The sequence below is a fragment of the Charadrius vociferus genome, unplaced genomic scaffold (assembly GCF_000708025.1).
Source record: "Charadrius vociferus isolate BGI_N301 unplaced genomic scaffold, ASM70802v2 scaffold34, whole genome shotgun sequence".
NCBI classification, from domain to species: domain Eukaryota; kingdom Metazoa; phylum Chordata; class Aves; order Charadriiformes; family Charadriidae; genus Charadrius; species Charadrius vociferus.
This window is the reverse complement of record NW_009647989.1, coordinates 758,891-776,587: the sequence shown is the minus strand read 5'-3', so window position 1 is coordinate 776,587 and position 17,697 is coordinate 758,891. Positions and strand designations below refer to the sequence as shown.

At 37.4% G+C, this 17,697-nt stretch overlaps 1 protein-coding gene across 1 annotated transcript in view; it reads right to left on the bottom strand.

The window, feature by feature from the left end:
* The window catches only part of GPHN (gephyrin), a 215,333-nt gene that overhangs the window by 171,856 nt on the left and 25,780 nt on the right, over positions 1 to 17,697 (bottom strand). The window contains exon 3 of the mRNA XM_009883501.1: positions 7,506 to 7,563. Within this exon, the coding sequence (XP_009881803.1) occupies positions 7,506 to 7,563 (58 nt within the window). The remainder of the gene's footprint in view (positions 1 to 7,505; positions 7,564 to 17,697) is intronic.

Below are 17,697 nucleotides of genomic sequence, written 5' to 3'. Positions count from 1 at the left end.
TGTCCAATAATCAGGGAACAGCAATACAGACACTTTGGCCATCTCTCATTTTACATTCTTTTTGTACAGATGTTTTTTGGTTGAGAGGTCTGTGATTGCAGTAAGTATCCATCATCCACAGAAAATGAGAGAAACAGATGAAAAGCCCCTTCAGTGAGTACTCCCTAAGGAGTTTCTACACAAAAACTTGAGATAGCAATAGCTATAGCATGGACAACACTCATGTACTTCAAGCAAAATGAATCTCAAACCTATCAGAGCAGAAACAATCCAAAAGTCAAAACTGATATCCACAACTACTGGCTTTATAGGTGCGGGGAAAAAAAAATAATCCAGAATAGAAAAGGCATTCTTATGAAACACTCATCTTTCACTGGTGTGAGTGTGCCTAGACAGTGGTTCAGGCTTGCAAAGCCAGGCTTGGCACCAAAAAAACAGATTTTAAGCCAGAACTCAGTGTAACACAGGCTGCGCTTTCCAGAAAAAGAGGAAAAATCAGTTTTAGAAGAAATTAAACTAACTTAAAACAACAAAGGACTAATGAGAAGAAAAACTGACATAACGCAACAGATGACATCACAGTTGTTGACAAGAACTAAAAGAACGGAGCACAACCACATGCCATGGGATGAGAAAGAGCCAAGAGCACATTATCGATACTGCAACGGATGCAAATCTCTAGCCTAAGTGACTATATATGTGCTTATAGCATGAGTGCATACATATGTCCAGACAACTAAAGTAATTTTTTGTTTCATATGATATTTTTCACAATTTTGTTGCATCATCTCACACACAAACCTTTCACACTCTCCAGCATGGAAACAACAAAAGTCTGTAAGATCATTTAAGGATTAATACAGCACGTAAAAACTCAAAGTTCTTTCTGTCATCTAAATAATGTAATTCACATTTTTTGTGATTCATATGTAGCTTGAAAAAGAAAACTAATCAGTGATTGACTCTGCTAATGCAGGATTTAGAAATTAACTTGGGAAGAAATCCGTGTGTATATCAAGTAAACCTCAATTATGTCTCATCATATTTCCCTGTAAAGTTGTTCTAACGTAACACGTCCCTCTTCTCAACTGTCCTAGCTCATTTCATAGTAATAAGAAAGTCTCCTTTATGGAAACCTGAGAACCAAGTAGGAGATCCAAACCTAGAAGTTTATCAGGGATTTCATACACTAAATTGAAATCTCAGAATAATGTCTGTTTTTTGTTACTGATTGAGACACTTGACCTTCTTTTCCTGGCTGCAAGACCACAATGAAACTGTCTACTGGAGGGTCAGATTCCGAGGGCATATTAAGAGAGCTAAAAGACAAGCCCTCAGTTTTAGGCAACACACAGTCCAGAATGACTAGTAATGTCATCATGGAAGAACGCATGTGACCATCACACATTGCCTTTAACTCTTTTTCAACTTGTATCTGTAAGCTCTGGAGTCTATGGAGATACTACTTGTTAACACTCATTAGACATTTGATTGATAATATCCTTTTCTGTCAGGCTACTCAGTAAGAGCTCTTGTGCCATGAGTTCATAATTCCAATCTGAGAGGTAGAAGGAAAACATTAACAGAAAACCTGAGAACCAGAATTGTCCCTCCTGCAAGGTAAGTAGTAAGGCTTCTTGGTGCTTTACATTTCCCAGTGATAGGATTGGTGGGAGCTCATTCTTTAAACAGCTTGAACTTCTTCAAAAACCTCTTATTCTGAAAGGTAACTGGAGGGAAATCTATTTTTTGTTTGTGCTGGATCCAAACAGATACACGAGCGATGACCTCAGCATTATCACTAACTTGTGATGCCTCCCATCACAAACCTTGGGGAAACTTTTTGTGGACAGCCTTGGCAAATGCTGACACACTTAGCAGATGAACATCAATACAATGACGAAATAAACCAGATCCCAGACTTCCTATGCAAAACTGGGATGACAGGACATCTCCTCCTTTATGTAATGCGTTGTTGCTTCTGGAGAAGATGCAGGAAATTTTAAATGCTCTATGACCCACTACTGAGACATGAAGCCAGCTTTGTGAAGTCTGGATATTTTGAAACACAATTCTGTTCTCATGGACTATCCACCACAGTACTAATGACTACCTTTCTTCCATTCATGTTTTTTTCTTGATACAGGACTGTAAACTGGCACTTGCTGACAAATGGCTACTTATTTTTTCCACACACTGATAAACATGAAAATGGTCTGAAGGATCAAGGGCAGCGTCTCTTGACTGCTCACAGAGGCTGCATGAGTTTCATCACTTACTCCTATCGACATAAAGAACAGATTTTGCATATATTATGTAGCTACAGGACACCACAAGGTCTACAAACCAGATGATCTCCGAGAAAGTCTCAGAATAGACTGATGCTTTTTTTTTTTTTGGCAGAGAGTCCAGCTTTGCCCTGAAACAACTGAAATCGGCTACTTTGTTCATAAGATGTTCCTAAATACAGTTGTGTGGAAAAGTTAAAATCTCATGAATTCCTAAGTCACATCGAGCAACTGACCTCTAAAAAGACACAGTGCTCCCCATTTCCCTTCTGGCTACTTCCCTCTCTCACACATTTTTTATAATTTTCTACTCTTGGATCTTTATCACTGGAGTCTGTTGCCTCACTGATCAAAGACAATCTGACAGGAATGTGTTTCAGCTATTCATGAAAAGGATTTTCATACATTAAACTATTAAGTGAACACATACTTCGAAAGAAAAAAAGAGAGCTATCCTGTCATTATTCAGGGGAAAAGGCCTGTAGTCTTAAATGCAGCCTTTAGTAGTTTATGCGTATGTGCTTTCATTTAAAGAGCATCTATAGAAGAATTATGGGTGTTCTTTGAGGAGCATGAAGTATGTCTCTGTGTGAAAGGGTGGATAATGGAACGAAAGAAAACTCCCATCTTCTTCCAGAACTGCTTTACATCTAAATTTAGAAATTTACAACCAGTACCAAGAAAAATTTCTAACAAGATTTCTTAAAATTATCTACCAGAGGAGGTAACCATTTAACCTTGCTCTCTACACTGGAATATCTGTCTCGTACCACAAGTATTACAGGAATGAAATACAATGGCAATGTCTTTCTCGTGCATATTAGTTTTATGAATTGAACACCTGCTGCCAGATTAATTTCTGGTCTGGAGACGATGAGATGAATGCATGTGCCTACATGAAAAGCATATGGGGAAGCACTTAAAAAAAAAAAACACCACAATTAAATTATTTTCTTCTGTTGACTTGCAAATCCTAGCAAACCAAGTATTTTTTTAGAAATCTGTTAGAGTGGTCTTCTCATTCACCAAGTCTTCCTCTAGACTAACAAACTTTCACAACATCACGCATTTCCTTTGTAATGACAGAATGCTACAATCAAAAAAAGTATCTCTCATGGTATTATAAACCATAAGATGCTACTGTTGACATATAAAACTATCTACAGGCACATCACACAAATTTTCCCGCATTGGTAAGAGTTATAAATTGCTCTTTACTCCTGAGGCAAACTCCACACTGTGAACGAAATTGTATTTTGTCATGAATGTCATTAACTAGAAATAAAGAAATGTTAAGTTTGCTGCTATTCTTTTCCTCTCAAATGCAATTGCTTTCATTTCCAATCAGGAGACGTTCAAAACCAGTGTTGCTTGATATGCTCACCAGTCCCTATGTACATGAAATTTTTTGGCTTAGAGGACCTCTCTTTTTGGAACAACACACTACTGCAGTGGACGTGGAACAATGCTGAAATCTGCCAATGCATTTTTGCAAATTTGAAAAGCTACTTGCTTACAGGATGAATAATTCCGACGAGAACAGAAGTCTACAGAAAGTCAAAACAGTGACACTTCCTCAGAAATATGCTGTAATTCCTGTATTTATTGTCTTCATCAGTTCCTGCAGTATTTTAAAACCAGCAGGTACTAAAAATGAAGTGCCAGTGCTTTAACCGGTGTAGCGAAATGACAGGAATGCAGATGGCAGTACATCCATTTAGGCATTCACTCAGGTTTTCCTCCTCTGAAAGCTTTTCTTACTGAAGCATTGGTCCTTAAGATCCTATGACAGAAGACATTTCTACCTTCTAGAAAAGTTTTCAGGGGAGAAACCTGTGATGAGATATTGATATAGTTGCCTTTTGAGCGCTCTCGCTTTGGGAATCTAAGCACTTATGACAAAAGTCTAGGGAAGGTAATTTACATCAAACTCCATTTCAGACTGATGCAGATGCTGAGGAACTGTAGCGGTGATTGTTTCCACAGAATTCTGCCTAACCTTGGTAAAGTGCATGAGGGTAGTTAGGGTACATACTATCTCTTCTGCCATAAATACTCCTAATTCATATGCTTATAAGCATGCCAGACACTACTTAGTTTTGGTCAGCAGGATACACTGCTTTGATTATATCCAACACTGACCACATACACTAATTCAAAGAAAGTGTCACATATGTACAGGCAATATTCTAGATACATAAACCATGTATGATCTCACAATACATATATACACATAGTCAAATCACTTACATGCAAGGATAAATATATTCTAAACACATTAGAAACACCTGTTAAAATCTGCTGAGCATTGCAATACGGACAAACAAATTCTCATATATATATTATAAAGGTTATTTTTGAAATTACTAATACATTTAGAAACATGCGTTTCATTAATCTTCTAAAGATACTTTTCAACTGGCAGGTGTATTACAACTTAAGAGTTTTTCCTCTTCCATAAACTCAGAGATACACTCTCTGCTTACAATGCTGTTCTGCCTAAGATGTAATTATGTGAATCAACAAAATCGATACATCTGTTCTCCTCAAATTATTTTGAGCTGTAAAAGAGGTTAATCTACCACCTTTTCTAGAATATATGGAAATGCTGTCAAAGAGACTCCTTATTTATTTCTCATAGTAATTATTGTTCTCTGTCTGATAAAGTACCCTCCTATGCCATTTAAGCAAGCAGTTTATTTTGTAAAGACTATCGGAGAACATGAATATTCCAACTCCTGTGAATATAATTCAGAAACCTGTCAAGTTAAATCATGTATCAAAACCAAAGCTATTCTTCTTGCATATTTCATTAAACTAAACCCCTTAAATATTTCATGTTTAAATAGGGGAGGGATAGTTGTGAGGCAAAATAACTCTGTACTGTTGCGTATGGAAGAAGATTCTGTCCTCTCTAGAAGTAACATCCCAATACTCTCATTTGCTTTCTCTTTCATTTCTTCCTCTCTCCTTTTTCTACTCAAATCTGCTTAGAGAACCTTTCAGAAGTTAAAACTCCCTGTATATTTACTGCAAGAATACTCAGTCTCCCCGTTTGCCAACTGCTAGTCAAAATACTTATAAACAAAAGAATACGTTTCCATATTCAATATAGATTTGTCCATTATACTCACTGCTAGTGTCTTAGCATCTTCCAGTAATGCCTTATTTCATATGACTAACACTTACTGTATTACAGCTTGAGAAGTTCAATCATTTAAGGTGTGAGAGGTCGGCTGACTTCAGTCACATTCTAAAAAACCCCATTACCTGAACAAGACAAGACAGCTACCAGAAACAAGTAAAGGTGATTTTTTGTAAACACTTTAAATAGCTCTGACTTAGAACAATACAATCCTACCTCCACACTTACACGCTGGCAAAACTGAGATCAATGAGTAACCCATCCTTTGCTGTTTGCTAGGATCTCAAGCATTTAAACCCCAAATGAGTAAGAAAGCTGAAAAATCAGAACAGGTCTCCTTAGCAGGCCGGGAGAAAAACATATTCCTGTGACTACTGATCTTGGCTAATACAGCAAGTTCTTAAAAATAAAATTATTTCGTATTTCCCAGCATTCCATTTTAATTTGTTCACTGAACTCAGTTTGCACAATAAAACCAAAAATATCAGCTTCTTTTTCTCCATCTTCAACATTAGCAAAATGTCAATGGGTTTGGATTTCTTATATTGTAGGAGAAAGATTATGGTTTAGGGTTTTAATCATTTTTGGTTTTATAGTTTTGGTGCAGTTCTCTGAACATCACAAAAATATAACATAACACTAATAAGTTTTGAAAACCTTCTTTCTTTCTAATACTAAAGTCTAAACATTGGATCTATCTTAATAAATCATGCTCCTCTTGATAATTCAGGACAGAGGAGTCCATGAATCTCAGAGGAGAGAAATAAACTTTGATCACAGCAGAGTGATAGCTTTAAATGATGCAGATACAGGCAGCCACTGTATTTGCTTACAGTGGGTTTGACATTAATTGAAGAAGAATAAATCCTCACAACTTTACACACCGCGAAGTCATGTCTAGATCAGATGATTATGCAACCAATTCCCTTTACTAGATTTTAAACTACTCTTGACTCCCTTTGCACAGCTGAAAATGAGTATATGAAACAGCACAAGGGGTTAAGTAATCATAATGAGCAAGCAATATGTCAGACCGATTGACTACCAATCTAACAAATAACCAGCTACACGGACCATGTTACCAGATGTAGGTCAAATTCCCACCTAATACTCATCTTTTACTCCACTGAAGAACAAAGTTGACACACATTACTGAAGTACTTCCCACGAGTGGACTTGGCTAAAGTGAGTTTTTTCACAATGCACATTGCATTGGAGGTAAACTTCAGTATTTATTGTTGTCATTCCCCAAAAAACAAAGAGCTTTTAATGACTTTGAGTACAAATGACTTCATACTATCCTCTTAAGACAGGTAGTACTGTCTTAAAAAAATGGATGTGCTTTTGATCTCCATACAAAAGGACACTACATTTGTATTTATTTTTGGTATGAAAATGTAACTCAATGTTCACAGTAGTCCTGCATCTGTCTTCAGGTAACAAAACAGAAATACGTTGAATTACACAAGTTTTGGCATCAAACCCAACTGAAGTCAACTTAAGCTGAAGATAAATGGTACTTGTAAAAATAACAAAAATTCTATTTTAGATGCCTAAATATGGATCTAATAATTTTAATTTGGGCACTCCCCACTCCCCCATGATAGATTAGAATTGAGTGGACAATAAAATGTTCCAGCAGCTTACATACATTCATCAACTAAGAAATAAGAAGGAAATAGTATTAACAGTTTTTTATTACTTCGTAATTTTAAGATTTCAACAGGTATTTCTTTAAACGTACAAACCATCAAAAACTACCAAGATGAATGCCTACAGAAAATAATATTTTATTGATTAAAAGAGGGACTTAAAATGCCTGGAAAGGACAAGGTTTCAATTTTATATTTAATTTTTAGTTTAAGATGTATCTCCATATAAGTAATCAATTCATATAATCAACGCCAATAATCATTCTCGTTTTCTATATTCAAAATTTATCAGACAGGATAGTAAAGAAAGCCTATATACTCCGTGCACTTCAACGCAAGAAATAACATCGCTTTTTATTGTAACAGTTCTGTAATTCTCCAAGCAAAGCCATTCTGTGTTGAAAGGCAGTAATACTGTACCTTGATTTCTTCTATTTCGTCTGGCACTATCTTGTATGCAGATATAGTCCCACCCAACCTGAAATCAGGAGAAGAAAAATATGCTCTGAAATCAGAAGAAAAATAGTCACAAAATCACTAACACAAAGCACAGCATGTTAATGGTGTCATGACTTGCTCCAAAACACAAATATCCCTCCTATCAATTTATAGGTAAAATCCACCAAGCCTCAAAACAACAGCAAAACCACCCCTTTCCTTTCTTTATCCAAAGGACAATCCTCATGCGGTTAACATAAACATTAGAAATGTGCTGTCCTTCACTAGTCTGAAAGATAAGAATTAGGTCAACTAAGCAGAATTACCATCACCAGGATGTTATTATTTACATTAATTGCCATCAGTTATCATATTCTATGATTTCTTGTTTGTTGTGAAAGTCATACAGATGAGTTTAAATATTTGAAGCCTGATGTGCTTTGTGCTCAGTATTTCACTAAGCTGCTATACAGTCTTAAATGCAGCCAAATGCAATTCTAGAAATTGAAATTTATTAATTAGACATGCACGTATACACTTCACAAACCACACAGACTCTATGGCTTCCACGTTTGAAAAGTCTCAAGTTCATGACTGGTAATAATGAAAAGTGGGTGATGTGCAATAGTTGGCACTGATACAGAAAAAATAGGGGGTTTTGTTCCACATTGAACTTACTGAACTTATTTGTCTATATCCTGCAAAAGTTTACAGTAAAGAATAGTTCACATACTGAAGATGCATGAATAGCATGTACTATAAATGGTGGTAAATATTACATTTTCCCCAGAGACATGCAGATATGGCTTCTTTTATTTCATGAAGCAGTATCATTGACAGTGACAATTCAGACCTAAAAATACAACCGCACTAATGACCTCCCTGCTGGCTCTGCACAGCAACACTAGTCATTTTCTGGGTCCTACAGAAATGGAAATCATGTAAGAAACTATTTATTGTAAAGCAGTAGACAGCTATCAAATGTGTATTTGTATTATCTCCCTATTATTGGATATTTTCCTTCCAATTGTCAGCATTTCTATACAGACGTATTTTCTTGTATTCAATCCTGAAATTAGTATACATACTGTTTATTCAACCTAAAAAGGGAAGAAGAGAGTAACACAGAAAATACATTAAGATTTTCCCCATAAGTCCTGCCTTTCCACATCTCCACAACTAAGTCACTCAGAAATGAATGGTTTGAAGGCTTTAGACAGAAGATGAAGTCTGCATAGGAAAAGTCAAGCCTGAAGTCCATCGCTGCTCCAAGTAACATCAAGTATGACTTCTGAGGTAGAGATGGGCTCCAGACATTACAGCATTCAAATTCTTCATGAACAATTAGAACGTAGCAATTGCTCTCTCCTATTTCCTCTGCAATTTCCATTGCTGCTAATCATCAAGGGAGTTGAAAGTTGGAGAGAACTGAGACTTTTTTTTTTGCCAGTGCAAGTGTAAACATGAGCTTTAATTCTTCACTGTATCTGATCTTTGTTCAAATGGTGTTTCCAGGGATACCTATAAGAAATTGGTTTTAACATCATGACGAAGGTTTGCTTCATCATACCAGATGGCTCAGATCAGCGTGTTATTGTTGCACATGACCAGTCAGTCCTATTGCTACTGGAATGAGGTCTGTAAGAAAATAGTTTTTATTTAGTTCATTCAGATCCATTCCTGTCTGTACTCTGGAGAACCCAAAAAATAAGTTCACTGACTTTCTATCCTCTAGCAGAAGGTAGGACAGAGCCTCTGCTGTCAGCACTCCAACAGCAAGGAATTCCACCTGGAAGATTTCTTTACGGGCCACCCTCAGCACAACTATTAAGCACTTTCTTGGAATACATCAGAAAAAAAATATGCATAAGTCAAAATAATTGACTCGGTAAACCCATCTGGCTTGCTTAAACCATTAAGTAGCATCATTCTCTGCAAATACTTTTGCAAAGTTTTGCGTCAAGAGTTTAACATGCTCTAAATCTCCCAAGTTGCAGTCCAAACGGTAGCGCATTTTAAAGTAGTTAGGCATTCCTGAATTGGACATTTTCCTTTACAAAATCACATATGCAACGTCATTGAAAGTGTCAGTTACCAGTCCCACATTTTTGAAAGAGAAAGAGACATTAAAAGTGATGCTACTGTTTAAATAAGCAACCTTTCACCTATAGCTCCAGCTCACCATATCTGTCTTACATTTTCAATTCTACGCTGACATCTTTAGCTTGAAATAGTACAATATTGGATATTGAATACTACAACATTGAATTCTACAATATTGAAATACTAGAGACTACATAAATAAATAGCAAATTTGAAACTGAAAGAGAACCAGAGACACATAAATATACAATTCTATACATGCCTTGGAGCTGAAACAAAGCTTTTAAGTAAGTCTGTACTTTCTTCATTTCAGAACATTAGATTTCACTCCATCTTAAAACTCCTGGAAGAGAGATCCACAACAATAGATTGCCAGTTAAATCCAGTACTACAGAGGACATAATAAAGATATTTAACTTTGTGTATAAAGTTTGGTTGTGAGTTTTACAGAAGTTTAAAGGCATCTCATATGCTGGGAGGATCCAGTTAACACAGTCTGAACTCTCCCACTGGTCCTCAGTATGATGAGAGGAGCAGAATTTTTGTTTTTACTATATAATAATGTATCTATGAGGAAAAAAAGGATTTAAGCTGCCTATATTTGGAAGCCTGTGAGTAGTGCATAGTAACACACAGATAAAATTTTAGAACAGTCTGCTTTTTTTTCCCCCTGACAAAATGTCTTGATTACTTTCAATTTCATGCACAAATTATTATGCCAGACAATTCACTCGCCAAACAAACTTAAGAGGCAGAACCAGTTGTGAAACACACTGCATACTCTTCACTCAAAAATCATAAATCCCAGTTCATTCCAACTTCATGGTAAACACTCTGAAAAGAAATCCAAAAGCACTTATTTTGGTGTTACCAAATCTCTATTACACATCTCCCACAGTCAGGTAAGTCCACAGTGTAAGGGACTACACAATGTCACACACACAAACATTACTGAGAAAAACAAAACCAAAAACATTGTGATGAAAGAACAGTAAAATCAAGGCAAACTGAAAAATCAATGCATTAATCGTTATGTCCAACTTAAGGAAAACTTTGTATTTCGAGCATTTCTGTGAATTACATTTAAGTGTCACTATGAATTGTGACCTGTCTGGAAGTTTGATTGTTATTTTGCAAATCCCTGACTCAAATCACTGACACCTGAAAGAAGAGAGACCAGACAATTACACACAAGAGATTTCAGCTACAGGACGATACACAGTCTGTGACAGAGGACTTGCACATGGCATAAGTTTTTTCATTTTCTTGGGAGCAAGCTCTCTCTGCAGGTTGGTTTTATTAGAACATTTTACATTAACTTTTTTCATCAGTGTTTCAAGAGGCAATTACAGCGTGATCAGAAAAGCAAAGGAGCTGCTAGCATGAGTACACATGAACTATCGTGGGCTTTGTATGCTAGAATATAAAGCAGCAAAGTACATGTTAGAAAGGCCAGAATTCAGTTCACCAGGACTCTTTTTTTTGCAGATTCACTCTTCATCTCTCACGCATTTTAGTTTTATTATAGATTTTACTATTTTTTTCTCCAGTTGAACAACACAACATCCAGCATCATACAAGATAAATGGCTTTTTCTCTCAGAACAAATACACAACCAACCAAGAGCAAAGCTAAATATACAGACAGCTACTTCCAGTAAGCTGAAAAGACAGTCACAAACTTCATCTATAGAGACCTACTGCACAAAGTATTTCGCTTTCAAACTGCAGTATTTTCACACTATAGGAAGCTGTATTATTTACTAGTGAAATTATTTTAAATACTAGTTAACTTTAATTTTTCACATGTATACATGTAGAAGATTACCTCTGAAAGGTCCCACAATTTATATTCAAATTTTGATAAACATCAGTCTCATCAGGTCTGTATCATACCCTGCATGTAATACAGACACCCCAGTTCTCTAATCCTTTTGCAGAATACACGTGAAAATATTCCTAAAAAATTAGAGCTGACTCAATAAAAACAAAGAACCACACCTTATATTGGGTTAAACTGGCAATGGTCTTTGAGGAATGAATCGGAAAAGATAGGACAGAAATTCCATAAAAATAATTAGGAAATAATAAATCTCATGTAACTATTTGCACAGGAGTTTGTGAAAGAAGGGAAACTTTGTGTCCTTTTTTAGGGAAACTATTTTAGGAAAAAAGTGCACCTCAGGTTGACATATAGTTGATGTATAGTGCATAGACCGGGTTTGCAGGAAGTTCACAGGAGAAGATTCGCAGGAAGATTCAGGAGAATGCTGAAAGCAAGGTTTCTATAGCAACCTAAGAAATTAGCAAAATATAGGAAATAAACTGAAGTAAGGCCAATGCAGTTGTATTGGAACAGATGGAAGCTTTACTATTCCACAAATCAAGCAGAATATCACTGAAGAGGGAAAACTTGAACTTCATCCAAGATAACGAAAGTTAAAAACCAGGAGGAACTGTGTTCAAATGGAGGCAAGTGACAATGAACCATAGCCCAAATGGGAAGAGAACTCAAGAAGACAAAACTTGTCTTCTTAACAATACTTGACTCTCTTAACAATAAACTATCCATTATTTTAATGTTATCCTTTTATGACCTCTTTGTTCTATGTTTCAGTATTTAAAACAGAAACCGAATTTTTCATTTTAAAAACATTTATTCTGGATATAAGTTTAAAATTATCACCATGTTATTCTCCATATAGTTGCAAGTTGGCCTTCTGAATAGTTTTCCCTATGACCCTGTACATACGCATGTGCCGATGGACTCACTGGATTATTATTGCATAGCTACATCATGTGCAAGACACTTGTGCACTTGGATGGAATCAATACTGGCCAGCTTTTATCATTTGAATTCTGACCAAAGATACGAATGCAGTCTTTATATATGGTTCCACATTCAGTAACTGCCATAAGAAGCAGAGCTATTGATTCATCTGTTAACTTAATAAATGAGTCATACTAAATGCAATGAAGTCAATTTTCTAAAAATAGCTTGTAGCCAGCTTGGCTGCTGTCATCTGCTGAAGTTCTCCAATGCCACTTTAATTAACATTAATCTTTTTTCAGATAGATCACTCTGTCTAGATGATATCAAGTTGTCACTGAACCTCCCAGTGAAACTGCGTCATCTTTAAATGAAAGCAAAGCTCAAAAACCTCTGCTCATTTTTTTTTTTTCCAGATCCATCTCATAAATTTGTTATCTACCATCAGGATATTCTACCTTTTGACTGATTTATAAACCAAGCAGAATATTCAAGAGAGTCTGTGCCTGTGAGCAGATCAAGTGACTAGGAGCCAGACTGGCTATTTCTAATTCTAAGGACACGGTCCTTTTATCACAGGCTACTGAATGAATACATGTTATGATACTAATCCTGCCAGAGCAAACTGACCAAGGCAAGATTCTTAGCCTACCCAACTGGGCTACCTTAATGCTGACCCGTGAGACATCAGCAAACCATCTTGCCTTGGATCCTCACACACCGCCCAAACTTCACAGAGGATTCCAGGTAAAGAGGTAGCAGAACTGTATTTCAAATTAACTTTGTTCTCCACTACCTATAAGAGCATACATTAAAAGCAGACAGAAAGCTACTTTAATTGATACTAGCTTCCACTGACCTTTGAGAAATTGTTAAGGAACCCTAAAGGGAGGTAGTAAGAAGGCATGCTATTTTTGGGCTCACTTCCTACACAACAGAGCACTGGCAGCTAGAGCAAGCTGAGCTGCAGCTCCTGTCGCTGGCTACACGCCAGCAATGAATTGGGCAAAAACAGCTTGCAAAGTGCTTCGGGAAGACAGTTGTACTTACTCTAAGGTGTAGAATCACATGATGAAGATCCAGCCCATGGGTTTGGGTTTTCTTTAATGGACCCAATAATTAGACCTTTAAAAACTTACACCACCCTCCCTTTCCCCACTCCCCCCCCACCGCAATCTTAGGCTAACCCCAACATGCTGTGCTCAAAAACCTCAGAGAAATAAAACGATTGCAGACATCCCTTCTGTCAGTTCATGTCTCTTGTGAACAACAGCTCTGGGATTAAGATGTCAAAATTACAGGGTTTTCCCTCCACCTCACCACGTTCCAAAGATTCACTGCACACAAAAAACGAGAAAAAAAAAAAAGGGGGGGGATAAAATTAACTCAATGTTTTAAAATTTTTATTCCCTACTTTATCACTGTTAGTAACAAAAGTATAAAAACACATTTTTTCCTGCTTTCTGGCTTTTTCTTTCTTTTTTTTCAAAACAGAAAAAAACCCCTACATAAAAACATTATTTTCAAGGAGAAAAAAAAAAGTGATTTCTCTCACCCTTCAAAGCTTTTTTTTTTTTAAAAAAAAAAAACAACTTTACTACAGAAAAAGCAAGAATAAATTAGAAAAGGCCAATTTTTCAGACACCCTCATTAGGAAAATACGGTCACATCAACAATCTGTTATTGGGAAAGAAGGCAACAAGGATCTTTGACCCCAACACCTGTTAGAGACTAGGGATGAAGTCATATGTACATAATTTGACAATCACATGACCGGGAGCGGCTCTTCCCTTTTAGCAGAATAATTTATTTTTTGAGGGGAAAATTGCAACTGCTATGACATAAAGTATATGAACTTAAATAGACTTCTATATAGTTATCAAAACTCACATCAGCTCAGGGATTAGTGTAGTTTTCCAGGGGGTATCTTTGATTTAACTCTGTGCATGGGGCACACCTATATATGAGAGTTTGGAGTATTATTGCTGCCAGCCAAAAGACAGAACTATAGACTGCCTCCTCTTGAAAATGTTTATCAGTTTATCTACTGCCTAATCAAGACACAGAAGGGGAGCAGGGAACACAACATACCCAAGAAATTTCAGGCTTGCAGATGCTGGCCCCTAAGAGGAACAAAACGGATGGGCAGGGACACCTTCCACTAGACCAGTTTACTCAAAGCGCCTTGCAACCTGGCCTTGAACACTTCCAGGGATGGGGCATCCACAACTTCTCTGGGCAATTTGTTCCAGTGCCTCACCACCCTCACAGTAAAGAATTTCTTCCTAATAGCTAATCTAAACCTACCCTCTCCCAGTTTGAAGCCATTACCCTTTGTCCTATCACTACACACCCTTGTAAAAAGTCCCTCTCCAGCTTTCTTGTAGGCACCCTTCAGATACCAGAAGGCTGCAATAAGGTCTACCTGCAGCCTTCTCTTCTCCAGGCTGAACAACCCCAACTCTCTCAGCCTGTCCTCACAGGAGACGTGCTCCAGCCCTCGGATCATCTTTGTGGACCTCCTCTGGACCCGCTCCAACAGGTCCACGTCCTTCTTGTGCTAAGGACTCCAAAGCTGGATGGAGTACTCCAGGTAGGGTCTCACCAGAGTGGAGTGGAGGGGCAGAATCACCTCCCTTGGCCTGCTGGCTATGTTTCTTCTGATGCAGCCCAGGATATGGTTGGCCTTCTGGGCTGCGAGGGCACATTGCCAGCTCACATTGAGCTTCTCGTCCACCAACACCCCCAGGTCCTTCCCCTCAGGGCTGCTCTCAAGCCATTCTCCACCGAGCCTGTATTTGTGCTTGAGATTGCTCCAACCCAGATGTAGGACTTTGCACTTGGCCTTGTTGAACCTCATGAGGTTGGCATGGACCCACCTGTTAAGCCTGTCCAGGTCTCTCTGGATGGCATCCCTTCCTTCCAGTGTGTCGACCAGGGCACACAGCTTGGTGTCATCGGCAAACTTGCTCAGGGTGCACTCAATCCCACTGTCCATGTTGCTGACAAAGATGTTGAAAAGCACCAGTCCCAGTACTGACCCCTGAGGAATGCCACTCATCTTTGGTTTCCATTTAGATATGGAGCTGTTAACCTCAACTCTTCAAGTGCAACCACCCAGCCAGTTCCTTATCCACTGAGTGGTCTATCCATCAATTCCGTGTCTCTCCAATACAGAGACCAGGATGTCCTGATGATCTTTAAGGTCCCCTCCAACCTAAATCATTCTATGATTCTATGAAGAGGAGACTTAAAATACATGGACTTTGGTTGTGGGGTTTTTTTGTTTGGTTGGGTTTTTTTTTGGGGGGTGTTGGGGTTTTGGTTTTTTTTGTTTGATTGGTCGTTTTTTTTACACTAAGCATGAAGAGAGGTGCCTTCTAGACAACAGTAGGAGGAATGCTGAACTTCCATGCCGAGCAAAAACTACAGGAACACTGGAACAGAACTTGTGGTTGCCCCATCCCTGGAAGCGTTCAAGGCCAGGCTGGATGGGGCTTTGAGCAACCTGGTCTAGTGGAAGGCGTCTCTGCCCATGGGAGCGGGGTTGGAATTAGATGGTCTTCAAGGTCCCTTTCAACTCCAAACATTCTATGATTCTATTTAAGTTTTGATTTTCACTAAACATTGAAGAAATAATTCTTCAAAAGTCCTACCATTAATACTTGTATACTTCACAGCAAGTGCACGAAGCATGCAGACAGCAAACATTTTAAGATCTTTGAATAGAATGAAATGAAATATAAAGAATATGGATATTTATAACTTAAAAAAATTTCTTAGGACTGTAGCATTTAACTGTGTCAGACAACGTAGCATGCAGAACACTATACCAAATACTTCATGGTTTGCAATAGCCTAGTTCCACCAGATTATAACAAAAGAGAGAAGTGCTGCATCTGAAATGGGCTGAGAATAAAATATCGAAGACTAATTCTGCACTCAAAATGTTCATTACGGATTAAAAAATTTTACTTCTAATTATAACTGACTTCTGAAGTCCTCCAAAACACCAGCAGAACCTGAAAACAGTCTTGCCATGTTTGCAACAGCAAAAAGCCCACTTCTGTGCGGGATGCATGCGTGTTTACAGTACAGAGCAATGACTGTACTGTGCTCCATCTGATTGGTAATTTAACTATGGAAATCATACATTAAATCAAACAGACAGAAATGTCAGCTAGATTTAAGTAAAAATGTGTTCAGTGACTTTGAAAGTTCCCACTGGGGCATCAGATGCTTGACCAGCCAGCTCATTAAACAACATGAGCAAGATTTTAAATTTCCTGAGAGGAAAAAATATGCAGAAGCAGACAAAAATCATTATTATGAAAACAGTCAAATTCTCACCATTTAGACAAAGAAATATATATTTAATATCCATGTTGAAATTTAGTTGGTAGACCGAGGACTTTAAAACACTGTAATAAGAGAAGTATTTATAGTAAGGGACAAGACAGTAATAAATGTTGATCGTACTTTGTCCTATAGGAAATACTGTGGTAGGGCAAAGTATGTATTTACATTTTTTCCAGCAAGCACATACCTAGGGGAGATACAGCGCATTTGCATATATATTGCTAGCAATTGCCTGTCACAAAATCCCCACCTATCTCAACTGAAACCAAATTTTTTGGGTGCCTGAGAGTGACCTTTTGCCTATCTTGGAAGGCACTGCAAATTAAAAGATTTAGGCAATATGATAAGGATTGCAATGATCTGCCTGGAAATAAAAGATTCCACTGGTAAATTACCATAACAGCTTGTAGAAACCTATACAGGAAGATAAAGCTATTTTTGCTGACATTCCTGTCACTTCAGTTGAGCTCTATTTGCTTCTACCCAAATGTAAAACAGCGATCATATGAATCAAATGTTAAGAAAAATATGATTCCTCCTAGGAGAATAAGTTCACCCACAACTAGTAGAAACAGTAAGGCTTATTTTCTTATAAATTAATACTGGCCACCTCCCCCACAGAGTTTTAGTATCCAACAACAAATGAATTTAAAAAAAAAAATGGCCCTCCACCATGAACCCTTCACGTTTTTTACCATGTTTATGCTTCTCACACCCCACTACAATACCGTAATTTTCTTCCCAGTAACTTTAGTGTATATTTTCCCTTCCATTTATTAGATGCTCAAGCATGTGCCTATGTTTGACACGTTTGTGAAGCGTGCTTAGACACAAAAAAACCACATGTGCATGCTTGTGCTCTAATAAATTAGCTAATAAATATTAAATGTTTATTTTAAAAAGAGAGGAAGTTTGGCTGAGATATAGAATAATGGAAACACAG